The sequence below is a fragment of the Channa argus genome, chromosome 1 (genome assembly GCF_033026475.1).
Source record: "Channa argus isolate prfri chromosome 1, Channa argus male v1.0, whole genome shotgun sequence".
Lineage (NCBI taxonomy): Eukaryota > Metazoa > Chordata > Actinopteri > Anabantiformes > Channidae > Channa > Channa argus.
In genome coordinates this window covers 6550372-6566151 of record NC_090197.1, presented here as the reverse complement: position 1 = coordinate 6566151, position 15780 = coordinate 6550372, and the positions used below count along the sequence as shown (strand labels likewise).

The 15780-nt window shown below is 40.4% G+C and overlaps 1 protein-coding gene across 1 annotated transcript; it reads right to left on the bottom strand.

Annotated features, from left to right (window-relative positions):
* Positions 1-1940: 1940 nt before the first annotated feature.
* On the bottom strand, positions 1941-15643 carry LOC137100444 (uncharacterized). Its single transcript, XM_067478283.1, has 7 exons — positions 14732-15643; positions 10431-10766; positions 9553-9747; positions 5216-5314; positions 4556-4593; positions 4352-4477; positions 1941-2203 (listed from the first exon to the last, which is right to left on the bottom strand). Exons 1-7 carry the CDS (start codon positions 14874-14876, stop codon positions 2009-2011), a joined length of 1134 nt encoding a protein of 377 aa, XP_067334384.1. The 5' UTR covers positions 14877-15643; the 3' UTR covers positions 1941-2008.
* Positions 15644-15780: the final 137 nt, after the last annotated feature.

The following is a 15780-nucleotide window of genomic DNA, read 5'->3' as shown; positions in this document are numbered from 1 at the left end:
TCTATTCCCAAGTGGGAATTATTTCAAGTTGGATGCTGACGGGCAGATCAGAGGGATTCGCGGTGAATGGCGAGCAATAAACTTTGAAGTCTTTCTCCAGTTCACCAAAAATCTGAAGTCCCGTTATTTTATCTTTGAACCGCTTCATGTTGGGTCGTGCACACAGTTTTCAGACAGGGGAAGTGAGCTGCATCACCACCGGCGAGTTGCGTCTCCCACACTGACAGCTTCAACTTGAAAGAACGTTTGCGTGACAACTTTGTTGCGCCCTTGCAGCTGTGTGTTCAAGTTATTCAGCTGCTCTGTAACATCCACCATAAATGCAAGGTCCTGTATCCACTCTGCGGAATGAAATTCTAACACTGGTTTGTCCTTTTCTTCCATGAACTGTTCAATTTCTTCTCGTAAATCAAAGAAACGCCTCAGCACAGCACCTCGGCTTAACCATCTTGCCTCAGTGTGGTATGACAGGCCATAGATGTGGTCTTTCTCTGTGAGAAGCCCGTCAAACTGACGGTGATTCAGGCTTCTGGATCGGATGAAAGTAACAGTTTGGATGACACCTTCATGACGTTGTCCATCTTTAATGACTTGCAACACAAAGCCTCCTGGTGCAAAATACAGTGAAAAGTCCAAAATTCACGTCCTCCATTTGCAGATTGCACTTTCTCTCTGCACTTTGTCACAACGCCTGGTTTTGAACACCAGTCCACTCCGACCCTGTCCAGCGGGCCGACGACTGTGGTGAAAATATCAGCTGATGTCGTTGTATCTGTCATCGGCACCAACTCCACGAAATCCTCGGTGACGGTCAATGTGTCATCAACTCCGCGGATGAAAATGGCCAGTTGTGTAACATCTGTAAAGTCCGTGCTTTCACCAATTGTAACTGAAAACGCAATAAATAACTTTACTTCTCGCTTCAACTGACTGTCCAGATCCACTGAAAGATCGGAAATCCTGTCTGCAACTGTGTTTCTTGTCAGGCTGATATTTGCAAAAGCCTGGAGCTTTTCAGGGCTCACAATCTCCGCTGCCTTCATCATGCATGTTTTTACAAATTCACCCTCACTAAATGGTTTGGAAGCCTGCGATTTCATTAGCAAACAGGTATCTAACTTTCACTGCAGCGTCACTGATGTCTCGGCTGTGAGTCAACACAGAGTCTGTTTCTTCAGACCCGCCAAAAGTTCATTCACCACCTAGAATCCGAGTTATTCTGACTTCGTGGATGAATCGCGGTGGTCTTGGACTAATTTGGAGTTTTAGTCACTTCTGGGAAGGTTTACTATTGTTCCAAGGCTTCTCACCCAGAATCTAGGTGGCGCCACCTCCGCTGGCTCCTGCTGCAGGCGGCTTAGCTCCAAAAGAGAATCCCGTGATATGAGCCTGCTTGGACTGCTGGTAAATACAGTTGTATGCAAAAGTTTAGGAAGTTTCATTTATAAATATTTGGGTGTTTGCATCATCAATTTCATTTTTATCTATCAAATAACTGAAGGACACAGTAATATTTCAGTAGTGAAATGAGGTTTATTGGATTAACAGAAAATGCGCAATATGCATCAAAACAAAATTATAAATCAGACTTGAAATCAGACTTGTGTGTCTGTACACAAATCTGTAATTGTGTATGTAAAATAATGTACAAATGTATTCACTCCAACAACTAGATGTAAATATCTAGTTATCAGAGAAAACACAGTTTTTAACTAAAAGAGGTGGAAAGACTCACAACTGGCTGTTTTTTTTACACGTGGATTATTGCTTCTGTCCTGTCGTCTGGGAGATTTGTCTGTATGTACAGAGATTTGTCCTGCTCAGCCAAAAAGTGCTGTATGTTATGATACAATTTAGTCTTGATATTTAACTTTGAATGGCACATGACAACACACTGTATCCTACAAAAGAGAGAGTTATAACTTATACCATATAAATAATATATAAAAAAGAATGAAGACTACATCTAGTACAACGCTGAGTCTGTGAGAGAGTGAATGTAGCTACATTAGCAAAGAAGTTTCTCCTGAGGTAAAGCAACAGAGTAGAGAGGAGGTGAAGCATCTTCAGGGAGGCTGCGAGAACTCGCTTCTACCCGAGGTTCAGAGTAGACAACTTTGTCTGTGTCAGCACAGGGGGAGCTGGCTTCTCTTTTAGGAACGTCCACCTCGGAGTAGACTAAGTTACCAGAATTGTCTTCAGTCTGAAATGTAAAAAACACAGGTCAGAAATTAGCTCTTAATCACTGTCACATGTGTTTAAAACTTTATTTAAGTTCATCTTGTCTTGACTTATACTTAAGAGTCAGGAAGCCACATTAGCCATTTAGCAGATGCTTTTATCCAAAGCAGCTTACAAGTAATGAGCAGACACTAGAGGCAACTGTGTGTTCAGTGTCTTGTCCAGGGACACTTTGACATGTAGCCAAGAGGAAGTGGACGTCAAACACTGACCCTGTGGTTTGTGAAGGACTGTTACACCAGCTGAGTCACAACCACCAGAACAGGAAGCTGCACTGCAGCAGTCTGATAGTTTTAGTTTTTCTCTGTTTTGTTAGATGAGCATCATCACATATCATTTATTTTAATGCTGTTATTAAAGTATAAATTAATCAACCCTCACAATTAGCCACTGACTTCTTTCACTTCTTCTTTTTTGCATAGGCTGTTTGTTGTGCTGTAAATAAAATGCTGCGATTTCTACAGGATACTTTGTTTAGACCAACTGCAGAGAATATCCTGACCTGAATCTCCAGATATTATGAGAAGTAAAAAAAAAGTTTATTTCAGTCTTAGTCCTACTTGATGTTACTGCTGCATTGTCTACTGAGGATCATGGAGTGTTGCTTCAAAGGCTACAAAACTGGGTGTGTAGCTGCTCTCAATGGGTTGATAAAGATCTGGTACAGACCTGTAAAATACTGCAAGGGTCAGTCCTAGAACCTCTTCTTTTTATTCCATACATGCTACTATTGGGTCATACAATGCGTAACAACAGCATTTCTTATCAGATGTTAGTGAAGGTGTTAAGTCATCCAGGTGTAGTTATCAGGAGGTTAAGTCATGTGCTTTTTAAAACATTTTCCTACTTGTCCAACCACCTTTTCACCCCGACGGAAAGTGGGCTAGGGCACCCAGTTCTATCCTCCAGGTTGCCTAAATAGGCTTGTTAGCTGAATAATAGAGAAGGTGAGAGTAGGACAGAGTCATGGGATTGTAATGATCACCATCCATCATCCTTCTAGGAGGGATTGTTAGGTGTGGAATCCCCAGATGGATGTGTGCATGATAAATGGGAGACAAATTGTGTTTGGGTCCTAAGTGGTTACATTGTTGACCTCAAACAAGTGTCCTTTAGGTGTAGATACACTGCTGATTCTGGTTCTGAAGTCTTGCTTCTCCTGATAGTGATATTGTTGGTTTCTCCAATGTAGAGCTCTGAAGACTCTTCACTGCACTGGACTGGACACACTATGTTGTTCTTCTTGTGTTTTGCTTAAGCTGTTGCTTAACGTTTAGATGATTACATGGACTTAATTGCAACACTTTCTTTCCTCCTCGCTCTGTCTGTTCAAAACAGTGGAACCTTTCAGTCAGAGATTCACTGATAAATCTGACTAAATCTAAATCTTTGGACTGAACTGGGGAAGCATTGGGGAGCATTCAGTTTTGCTGCCCCCTCTGATTGGAATAATCTCCAAACAGAAGTCATTTCACTTGAAACCTTCTGTTCTTTCCTAATCACCAAACAACGAGAGTCCTTTGGACAGTGCTTGTGTTTTTAAACTGTTACCTTGACCTCAACTACTGCACTTTGTAATGTTAAGCTGTATCCAAAACCTAAACTATTGTTTATTTGAACTTATTGTTGGTAACGTGTATTTCAAATTGTATTCATTCATTATGACATGTGCCCTTGTAAATGAATAAAGGAATATTCTGTTGTATAAGCCATCAGCATAAACAGCCTGTTAGAGGAGGAACATCCCAGAGGGCTTTAACTGAGGCCCCCAGTGAGACATACAGGAGCTTTGAATGATCAGACTGTATCTGCTTGTATCTGTCACAGGTGAACTCAGTCTTCTTAAATCTCTTCCTCAAACTCACTTGTTTTGACTTTTTCTTAATCTGTAATATTGGTGTAATTTGTGTAATGTAAGTTTTAGTTTTACATCTGCTAATAATATTATTTTTATTCTTTTCACTTTTAAGGTTTTTGTGACTTTGAGAAGTGCTGCTAAGTGTTATTAAGGCAAAAGAGAAGACAATTAGCTTATTTCTAACTACAATCCTCAGGTCTGGGCTTAAACAATGTTCTGGTCCAAAAGCTTTTTTTTTTTTTACATACTTACATCCTGAGCACAGGTGTCAGTGGCCAAGCTGTATATATCGGTGGTCCTGACCTCATCTTGATGGATCAAAGTGTAAACTGTAGACGCTTCCACAGGATCTCTGACCTCTTCATACACTCTGCTGGACTGTAGGAGGAGAAAGGTTTGATATGTATCAGCTGGTTTTAACAAATATTACTGATGATAGGATTTATTCAGACTCACCTCTCTAACATTATCATACACTGTTTCCACAGGACTTCCTGAAAAACATGGTTCAGAGACTTAAAAACACATCAGCTCAGACTAAAGCTTCAGAAATTCTAATTTCAATTTTGTGCTGGTTGAAGAAAGAAAAAACACTGTACTTTTTTAAGCACTACATCAAAAGTGGAACAGCTCTGTACATGTTGCATTATGACATTTTCCATTCAACCTAAACAGTCATAATGTAGATAGTTAGTCCCAACCCTCTGATATGAGCCACAGCAGCTGTACTACAACTTCATCACCATGGTTACAATAATAAAGCAATGATTTGAATTGAAATAGATCACTGTACCATTGACATCATGGTTCTGATTATCAACACACAACTGTGAAACAGGTTAAAAGAAACTAAATCCTCTAGTTAGAAACACAATCTAAAGTTGTTTTCCATATCTGTACGTTTTGCATTTATTAACCCGTTCATCTACCCAGACCATCCTGTGCACATCATGGATGTATTTAGTAGAACTGGGTAACAGATTACAAGTTGGTACCTGATTCCTTCTTATGATAGTTGCTCAGAGGCCCCAACTCTGAAAGTCTTCATGCCTTAGATTCCAGATTCCAGCTCTTTTCTGTGTGTGTGTGTGTGTGTGTGTGTGTGTGTGTGTGCACCTTTGAATTTACTGCTCCTCTTCCTGCAGAATATCAGCACAGCCACTGATAATATGATGATCATGAAGACCAGAATCAGACTGATAACCAGCGCTGCACCTGTGGCAGAATTAACAGTAAAACCAGTTTGTTTTACTCTGAAACTTCATGTTTCATTGTGACATATTGTCTGGATTGAATTTCTACAGGACCGTTTGAAGCAGCACTGTCAAGTTAATGACAATATGAACTTGGTAACTGTTAGGGGACAGATGCACCATCTTGTGAGATTTAATGTCTCTGGGTAGGATCCATTTTCTTCCACTTGTCTCTTCCCATCTCCATAAAATGTAAATAATTGATAGGACTTTTTTTTAGATGATATGCTGGTAACTCATTCAAACAACTGTATTAGACACAGTAAACAGAAAGCACAGATCACAATGTCGTCTGCATGATGTCAGTGTCACATTCTATCTACGTTTGTTAGTTTTGTCAAACTGTGTAACCTGCACTAAGCTTATCTAACACATCTAAGACATCATTTAAAGCCCCTCTCTGCCTCAGACATACAGATCAAAAACAGCTCTGCCTTAACACAGTACAAGGAGTCGTGTTAGCAGTGAGACCCATGTGGAAGTTTGAAGACTCGTCAGATGCCAAAATGCTGCACAGTGATTTATCATAGTCATTATACAGCTCTGCAAATGTACAACAGCAACGATGTTTTGCTGCAGTGATCACAGAGTAAAAGTACAAATACTGCATTCATGTTACTCACTAGAAGACAACATACTTTCACACACAGATTAAACACAACTACTTAGCAGCTGCACAAAGTAACAAACATTAACATTTGGGATTTTGTAACAATGTTGTGGATCAAGTAAAAAGTAGAGGGGGAGGTTGTGAAAACTGCAGTAGATTGATGGAAATACACAGCAGTGAGGACATCGTAGTTGGTTCTTCTTCACCTAAGGAGACATCCTGAACCAGACTGATGAGCCACATCATTTCAGCTCTGCTACAGGCCTGAGATGATACTGTATGTTTAACACTTTATTATATTCCACTCCTACATGGTGGACATACTGTGTGTCCAGGAGACCAGGTGGAAAGGTAGCAAGGCTAGAAGCTTAGGAGCAGGGTTTAAGTTGTTTTACCATGGGTCAGATAGGAGGAGAAATGGAGTTATATTGAAAGAGGAGTTTGTGAGGAATGTTCTAGAGGTGAAAAGAGTATCAGACAGGTTGATGAGTCTGAAGCTGGAAGTTGAAGGGGTGATGTTCAATGTTGTGAGTGGTTATGCCCCACAGGTAGGATGTGAGTTAGAAGAGAAGGAGAAATTCTGGAGTGAGTTAGATGAAGTGATGCAGAGCATCTCCAGAGGTGAGAGAGTTGTCATTGGTGCAGATTTCAATGGGCATGTAGGTGAAGGGAACAGAGGTGATGAGACAGTTATGGGCAGGTTTGGTGTTCAGGACAGGAATGCAGAAGGTCAGATGGTGGTTGACTTTGCAAAGAGGATGGAAATGGCTGTAGTAAACACTTTCTTTCAGAAGAGGCAGGAACATAGGGTGACGTACAAGAGCGGAGGGAGAAGCACTCAGGTAGACTACATCTTGTGTAGACGTTGTAATCTGAAAGAGATCAGTGACTGTAAAGTATTGGTAGGGGAGAGTGTAGCCAGACAACACAGGATGGTGGTGTGTAAAATGATACTGGTGGTGAGGAAGATAAGGAGGACTAAGGCAGAGCAGAGGACAAAGTGGTGGAAGTTGAAAAAGGAAGAATGTCGTTTAGTTTTCAGAGAGGAGCTGAGACAGACTCTGGGTGGTTTGGAGGTGCTTCCAGATGACTGGACTACTACAGCTAATTTGATCAGGGAGACAGGTAGGAGGGTACTCGGTGTGTCATCTGGAAAGAGGAAAGCGGACAAGGAGACTTGGTGGTGGAACGAGGAAGTTCAGGAGTGTATACAGAGAAAGAGGTTAGCTAAGAAGAAGTGGGACACTGAGAGGACTGAAGAGAGTAGACAGGAGTACAGGGAGATACAGCGTAAGGTGAAGATAGAGGTGGCAAAGGCCAAACAAAGAGCATATGAGGACTTGTATGCTAGGTTGGACACTAAAGAGGGAGAGGTGGATTTGTACAGGTTGGCCAGACAAAGAGATAGAGATGGAAAGGATGTGCAGCAGGTTAGTGTGATTAAAGATAAGGATGGAAATGTATTGACAGGTGCCAGGAGTGTGATGGGAAGATGGAAGGAGAACTTTGAAGAGTTGATGAACGAGGAAAATGAAAGGGAACGAAGAGTAGAAGAGGTGACTGGTGTGGAGCAGGAAGTAGCAAAGATTAGTAAGAGTGAAGTGAGGAGGACATTGAAGAGGATGAAGAGCGGAAAGGCAGTTGGTCCTGATGACAAACCTGTGGAGGTATGGAAGTGTCTAGGAGAGGTGGCAGTAGAGTTTTTGACTAGTTTGTTTAACAAGATCTTGGAGAGTGAGAGGATGCTGAGGACTGGAGGAAAAGTGTACTGGTACCAATTTTTAAGAACAAGGGAGATGTGCAGAGCTGTGGCAACTACAGAGGAATAAAGCTGATGAGTCACACAATGAAGTTGTGGGAAAGAGTAGTGGAAGCTCGGCTAAGGGCAGAGGTGAACATTTGTGAGCAGCAATATGGTTTCATGCCTAGAAAGAGTCCAACAGATGCAGTATTTGCTTTGAGGACGCTGATGGAGAAGTACAGAGAAGGTCATAGGGAGTTGCATTGTGTCTTCATAGATTTAGAAAAAGCGTATGACAGGGTGCCGAGAGAGGAGCTGTGGTATTGTATGAGGACGTCTGGAGTGGCAGAGAAGTATGTTAGAGTGGTGCAGGACATGTATGAGAGCTGTAAGACAGTGGTGAGGTGTGCTGTAGGTGTGACAGAGGAGTTCAAGGTGGAGGTGGGTCTGCATCAAGGATCGGCTTTGAGCCCCTTCTTGTTTGCTCTGGTGATGGACAGACTGACAGATGAGGTTAGACAAGAATCTCCCTGGACTATGATGTTTGCAGATGACATTGTTATTTGTAGTGAGAGCAGGGAGCAGGTGGAAGAAAATCTAGAGAGGTGGAGGTCTGCTCTGGAAAACAGAGGAATGAAGCTTAGCAAGACAGAATACATGTGTGTCAATGAGAGGGACCCAGGTGGAATGGTGAGGTTACAGGGAGCAGAGGTGAAGAAGGTGCAGGACTTTAAGTACTTAGGGTCAACGGTTCAGAGCAACGGTGAGTGTGGAAAAGAGGTGAAGAGGCGAGTGCAAGCAGGTTGGAACGGGTGGAGAAAAGTGTCAGGTGTGTTGTGTGATAAAAGAGTATCAGTGAGAATGAAAGGAAAGGTGTTTAACACGGTGGTGAGACCAGAGATGTTGTTCGGCTTAGAGACAGTGGCACTGAAGAAAAGACAGGAGGCAGAGCTGGAGGTAGCAGAGCTTAAGATGTTGAGGTTCTATTTGGGAGTGACGAGGATGGACAGGATCAGGAATGAGGACATCAGAGGGACAGCTCATGGTAGATGTTTTGGAGATAAAGTCAGAGAGGACAGATTGAGGTGGTTTGGACACGTTCAGAGGAGAAACTGTGAATATATCGGTAGAAGGATGCTGAGGTTGGAGCTGCCAGGCAGGAGGTCTAGAGGAAGAACAAAGAGGAGATTTATGGATGTAGTGAGGGAGGACATGAAGTTAGTTGGTGTGAGTGAAGAGGATGCAGAGGATAGAGTTAGATGGAGGCACATGATTCGCTGTGGCGACACCTGAAAGGGAGCAGCCCAAAGGAAAAGAAGAAGAAGAAGATATTCCACTCCTACACTCCCATTACAATATCCTGCTAACTTGTATGTAAACACGGGAACATTTAAAACAGGTTTTTCTAGTTTCTAGTTTCTAGTTTTTCTAGGAAAAGTCTAACTAGTGTGAAACAGGCTTCACATCCGGATCTTAACGACATCTTTCCTTAGTCTTTGTTTTGTTAAAGACGTCTGCTTCAGTACTTGCTGGTAAACTCTCTGCTTCCTGTTATATTGTACTTCTAGTCCTTTACACTTCAGAAGGAAATGTTCAACTTTTTACTCCACTACATTTGATTCCTTGAGTTACTCTGCAGATCCAGATTCTTAGTAAAAAGAGAAACAGCCGACAAATCACAGTATGAATTTTACATCATAATGCTCTGATATTGTAGTGTAGCATTTTTACTTTTTACTTTCTTTAGTGCATCATTGTATCAGGTCTACAGCAACTGTCACTGAGGGTCATGTTCATGTTTCTGTGCTGAGTAACACTATGTCTATTATAGAGGGAGCTTTAAATGTACCTGATGATCCTGTTTCAGGCTGTTTGTAGGTTTCAGTGGAGGATGAAGTTGTGAATCTTCCTGAACTGGAGCTTAAACTCTGTGTTGATGAAAATGGTGAAGATGATGATGGTGAAGATGATGATGATAATGAAGAGAATGTACATGATGTTGTTGAAGGTTGGAGAGCTGTGCTTGGTGGTGAAGAGGTTGAAGCTGTGAACAATGAAACAATCAGATAATGATCCAGAGGAGATGCTGTTTTCCTCATGATGTTAATAAGATGAACTGCTTTTCTGTCGTCCTGACAACAGGCCTCAATTGTGAGATTACTGTAGCTCAGTATTCTTGTAATACATCCATTCATGGAGTTCATCCATAGGTGTTCACTAAACATCACAGATGCAGCAAGAAAACAACGTTTGAGGAGACTGTGCAGAGAAGAACATCAGACTGGCTGTTACTGGTTAGTGAGAGCTAAAAGAGAGAAAAGGAAACAAGATGGATGTGGAGCTGACTAGTTCTTGCTGGTAGATGAGTAAATCATTCTTTTTAGCTGCTTGTTACATTTTGTGTTGTGTTTGCTTGGTGTGTGGTTGTGTTGGTGAAGTTCTAGTTTTTGATCATCCACACATGTTGACAGAGGTTCAGCAAATGTACCAATGTTTCTGAATAAGCCACTAACAGGAGATTGGAAGTGGTAACACCTGCTCTTGTGCTGATTCATGTAGAACATTAGCTGTTAGTTGTTTAGGTTGTTTTTACTGTTAATGATGAAAAGATGCAGCACTTATTTTACCTGCTTATTCGTAACATGAGAAGCTGTCAGAGAACAGTCAGTTTTCTCACAGCTTCACAGACATGAAGGAACATTTTCAGAACTTTCAGTAGAAACTCACCTTCTGTGACAATGATCTCAAACACATCATCTGAATATCTGGGCAGAATTCTGTTCAAACTACACCTGTACAATCCTGAGTCAGACTTGTTCAGCTGTGTGATGCTCACATACATGAGTGTCTGAGTTGATAGAAAAAATCCTTCTTTATATTCAATACTGTATCTGCCGCTCTGAGCTCTGTTACTGGTTGTTTCAATGAGAATGTTTCCTGTTGTACAGTCTCCTTTACAGAACAACTTCCTGCTTCCAGAGAAATAAAATGAGCATTTAACTGTGATGTTTCCTCCTTCAGTTCCTGTATGAGTGGTGAGACCAGTGTTTCCATCCTGCAGAGCTGTTGAAAAGATGAACAATCAATAGTTACTATCTTCCTGTAAGATGCTACAGTCTGATGATGATTCCTGTTTTACATTTCCACACAGTCACACTTTTTGATTCTGTCAAAGATTTAGAAAATGTCAAATTCTCTCATCCACCTTTTTGAGTCTGTTGTAACTGAGTGATGTTGATCATTTTGTTTCCCTTCAGTCATTCAGTCTGTCATTGTGTTCATGTGATCACTATTTGTGGTTTGATTTCTTTTCCTAATCAGTTATTATCACATGTTCCTCAACAGATGTGTTGATCTCATTCAAGCTTGTCAACATTACAGTGATCATTTTTATCTATCACAGTTATTAATTGGTTTAGTGTAGTAGCTTGTGAATTGCAACCTAGGAAGCTCATGAATTCTCCTAGTGGGTCAGTCTGTCTCAGTGTGAGAGGGCTGGTCTGTTTGTTCTTCTTTCAATAATTGTGTCCTGTACACATTACATATATCCACACAGATATTCAATAGGCTGGTGCAACCTGTAATAACATTAACAGGCAGCTCACTGCATGTGCTATGAAATGAAACAAGGAGAGTAAGATGTGCATCAACTCTGAAACATTTTAACAGTGTAGAGGAAGATTGTTGCTCAACAGCCTCGTGTCAGAAGAAACTGATCAAAATCTCAGACTGGATTAAAAACAATGTACGTAGCTAAAGATTCTTCTTTAAATTTCCCTTTAAGCAGGTCCATCATTTTACATATTAGCTGAACACAAACTGTTAAACAAATTGTTAAACTTGACAGTTTAAATTTCACTTGTCTGATTGGGCTGATTTTCCACACTGCTTTTTTGTTGGGAGTCAGTCTATATGCTCATATAATAATTTTTGGGTTTATTTTGTTGACATCAAACACAAAGCCAATGGGTTTTAATGTTAGATTCTTCAAAGTGGCCACTTTGTGTCTCAGCCAGCTTTGAGAGACAGGGACCTGGAAAGGTTGAGTTCCCATCACTCTGTTGGCAACTACTCTCAAACCATCTCATTTGGGTTCAAGTCAGGTGATTGTGGAGGCCAGGTCACCTGATGCTCGCTCATTGTCCTGTTGAAAGAATAATCTTGGTCTCACTAAATGGAAATCCTACAGTATGTTGTAGTAGACATGCTGGCTGAAGGTGTCCTGAACTCCTTGAAGAAATCACTGACTAACACCTCACACCATCACCTCATCCATGCTTCACAGTGGGAACCAGACATGCAGATATTACACCACAAAGTCACAGCAGGTGGAACAATGCAGCCAAACCAAACCCCAAGTTCAGACTCGTCAGACTAAACCGTACATGTTCTACTGGTCTAATAGCTATTTCTTTTTTGTATTTCTTGGTCTAAAGCAATTCTCATCTTCTTTCTGGTCCCTCTCAGCTTCTTTGCAGCAATTAAACCATGAAGGCCTGGTTTATAAAGTGTCCTCTCAGAAAAGCTGATGTTGAGATGTGTCCTTGAAATTTATTCTACATTGTAGAAAAAAAAAGAAAAACACTGAATGAGAATGTGTCCAAACTGTTTTATTTTTCTTTAGGGACAAACAGCTGTCAATCACAAGACCAGACCTGCTGAACTTTTAGACAAACTGGAGATGTGGGCAGTGACCCAAACGTTTGTTTGATATCTGTTCCTGCACATATTTTGCCCTGAGTGTTTTCTCTTTGCATGAGAATACAATGCTGCAATGTTGTAGATGTGTTGCATATCACAACCATAGTTTTCTGTTAGACTGTATTTGACTGTACAGTTTGTTCATTTCATGTTACATGAAATTAAGCTGGAACAGTTGAATCTATGAGATCAGGTGAGTCATTAATGATGAAATTCACTAAACCATCTTTAAAATACCGTAGATATTGGTCCATCTGTGATCAAAAATATTTTAATGCCTTTTTTTCCCCCAATTTTATTCAACTTTATTTATACAACACCAATTTACAACAAGGTCATCTCAACGCACTTTGCAGAATAAAGTCAAGATTATAAAGATGTATAGAGAAAACCCAACAATTTCCCCTTGATCAAGCTCTGGGCAACAGTGGAGAGGAAAAAACTCCCTTTAACGGAAGAAACCTCCAGCAGAACCAGGCTCAGGGTGTTCGGCCATCTGCCTTGACCGGTTGGGGTGAGTGGAAAGTGAAGGGAGAAAAGAAAAAGATCAACAAATGCAACACCAAAACATCGGGCAGGTTGTTAGGACCAGTAGCTGCACACTGGAAGACACACAGCTTAAAGCTGAGGACACCTGCAGAAAGGGACAGAGAGAGGGAGACAGAGAAGGACAAAGACAACTATGGGAGAAAACACACAGAGTTAATGTCATACAGTGGTGACAATTGTGGGGTGAGAGGAGAGGAGAGAGGGTCAAGAGGAGGAAAGGAGCTCAGTGCATTGGGGGGTGGGTCCCTATGAAAATCAATCAACCACAACATGAAATCCTTCATGCAGACAAAGTGTTAAACAATCTGAACTCTGCACAAATACAACACATTCCCAGTCAAATGCATGTGTGTATTTTTAAGCATTATGTGGTAAAACTCCTCTGGAATATCTGGGTTTTGGGTCCTTGGCCTTGGGTTTAGTTACATTTGTAGGAGGCATTTATTTTTTGTTGTTTTGAACAGCCAATCAGATGACGGTTGGTGTGAGCAGGTGAGAAACAGATGTGTGTAGACAAATGATGTTCATACTACAGACTAAAACAGAGATTCCAAGTTTGTAAGTTACAAGAAGGGAACAGAGGAAAACACAGAGATAAAAAGTAGATAAAAAGTCAAAGTAAAAAGAAGAGAATAGTGAGCAGGATAATCAAGGTGATTTCTTTGATCTGGAGTCAGATTTGTTCTGGTATGAGGGTGAATGCACCAATTCCTTTGATCAACATATGGAGTCAGTGAGTAGAATATACTGTATCTACTTCTTATTTTGTAAAGTAACTTTAGAGTCACAGCAGGAATGTTTAATAATTAACTTTATAACTGTAACTTTATAATGGAACTTAGGTCAATCTGCTGTGGTGTTGTCACTGAGGATTTCCACATTATGTGCTGGGGCTGGGTGGGTGAGGTGGAGAATGAGTTGCAGTGTTAAAATGTGTGTTTCCTGTAGCTACTACTGTTACAAGTTATGTGTGAACACACAGACTACAATTATTATTTACCTGCTCAGGAAGCATCCTGGACAACCAACTATAGTCATTTTTACTTGTTAGTAAAAGTAGTTATACTTTTACTTTACAGACTGCAGGTATTTCTTCATTCATCCAGTTGTACAATCAATAAATTAATTTTATTTTTCCATGTGGGTTCTGCAGGGGCTAGAGAAACTCAGAGGACAACAGCTGGACAAGCAACAACCCATGAAGAAGACGCTGGACTAACCTAAATGAGACACAAGTGGTGTGCTGTGTATGGGAGGAACCCACCATGAAAAAGTCAGAAGTACCACTTTGTGTGCAGCATGAACAGGAACTTACTTTGTGTGTTAGCAGCACTGAATAGACAGAAAACACCTAAAGAAAATGCTAAAGATAGAAGGCGCAAAAGTGAAACTGAGACATGAACACAGACTCATTTTTCATTTTCCGTAGTAAAGATTTGAAAATAATTTATATTTTTGATATTTTCACATTGACAAACTTCTTCTACTATACAACAGAGTAAATTTAAATAAGTGACATATTTAAAGAGGAACAATTTATCACCATTTTTCACTAAGAAGTGAGTCATGTCCAGACAGACGCCCAGTGACAGTCTTAGGTTATGATGAAGAGCAAGTGGAGAAAAGTTGCACTAATGCTGCTTAGTATTGAGACATGGAAGAGACAGAACAAACAGAGCAATGCTGATGTGTGTGTGACTAAACTAAACCTCCATTAAAACTAAGAGAAAAAGCTCATTCAGAAAATCCAAATAAGTCTAGAAAATAAAAATACTCACAGAGGAAGAAGAAGCAGATTAAAATGTGATGAACGTCCATGTTGAGGCTCTGATGACTTAATGCAGCCTCTCTTCCTTCTTCACTGTCAAACCAGGAACTTGTCACTTCTCTAGAAGACAGAGTCCCTCCTTCAAACACACTCATCTCCACTCTCCTCAACTCTTTCTATCAAAATCAATCAACCACAACATTAACACCAACTGATGGTTCTCTGTCACTGGAGAGTCATAACATATTACATATGTTCTAATTATAAGTAGTTTATTAATTGGCTGGATAACAAAACCTATATCTGTCTCGGTCCTGGTTCTTGGATTTACTTCCTGCCCCTGGCTTTTATTTTGAAGTCCCTCAGTACCATTTCCTAGGTAGTTACTTTTGCTTTCTCCTTGTTAACCCTCATTATGTTTTCCTGTGCTCCCCTCTAAATCCTCTTTAATTCAAACATTGCCATTGATGTAAATTCCCACTTGAACCAGTGAGAGGAGCTTTTGCTCCTTGTTGAGTTTCCATCCTCATTCATTTACATCCTTTTAACTTGTTTACATGCAAGAATGATTTTTCATAAGTTCCACTTGACTTCACTGTAACTGAATGAGAATATGTACAATTGTGTAAAACGTCAACTTCCTTATCAATTTTCAGTTTATTTTGAGGAAATAAATTATTTTAATTGACAACATTTTAAAGAGACTCAAGTGATCTTCATGTTTAACTACAAACTACTTTTGGGGAACTGAGCAACTGTAAAAATATAATAAAGACGACTAAAAATGATGTGATGAAAGGAGAGAATGACAGAGTAAGATAAAGAGTGAGATACTCAGAAAGAAGAAGCAGTGATATGATCATCTGTGTTTGAGGCTCTGCTGTCTCTTCTTTCATTACTGACGAACCAGAAAGTCCACAATGAAGAACTTAACTTGTCATGTTTCCTGTAGGTGATGAGTTTAGGTTTGAGTTTTGTGTTTTTGTCTGTTTTTGTAAATTTGGTTTTGATTTTGAACATATGTCTTTTATGATATATAAAGTGGTTGAAAGATTAAAG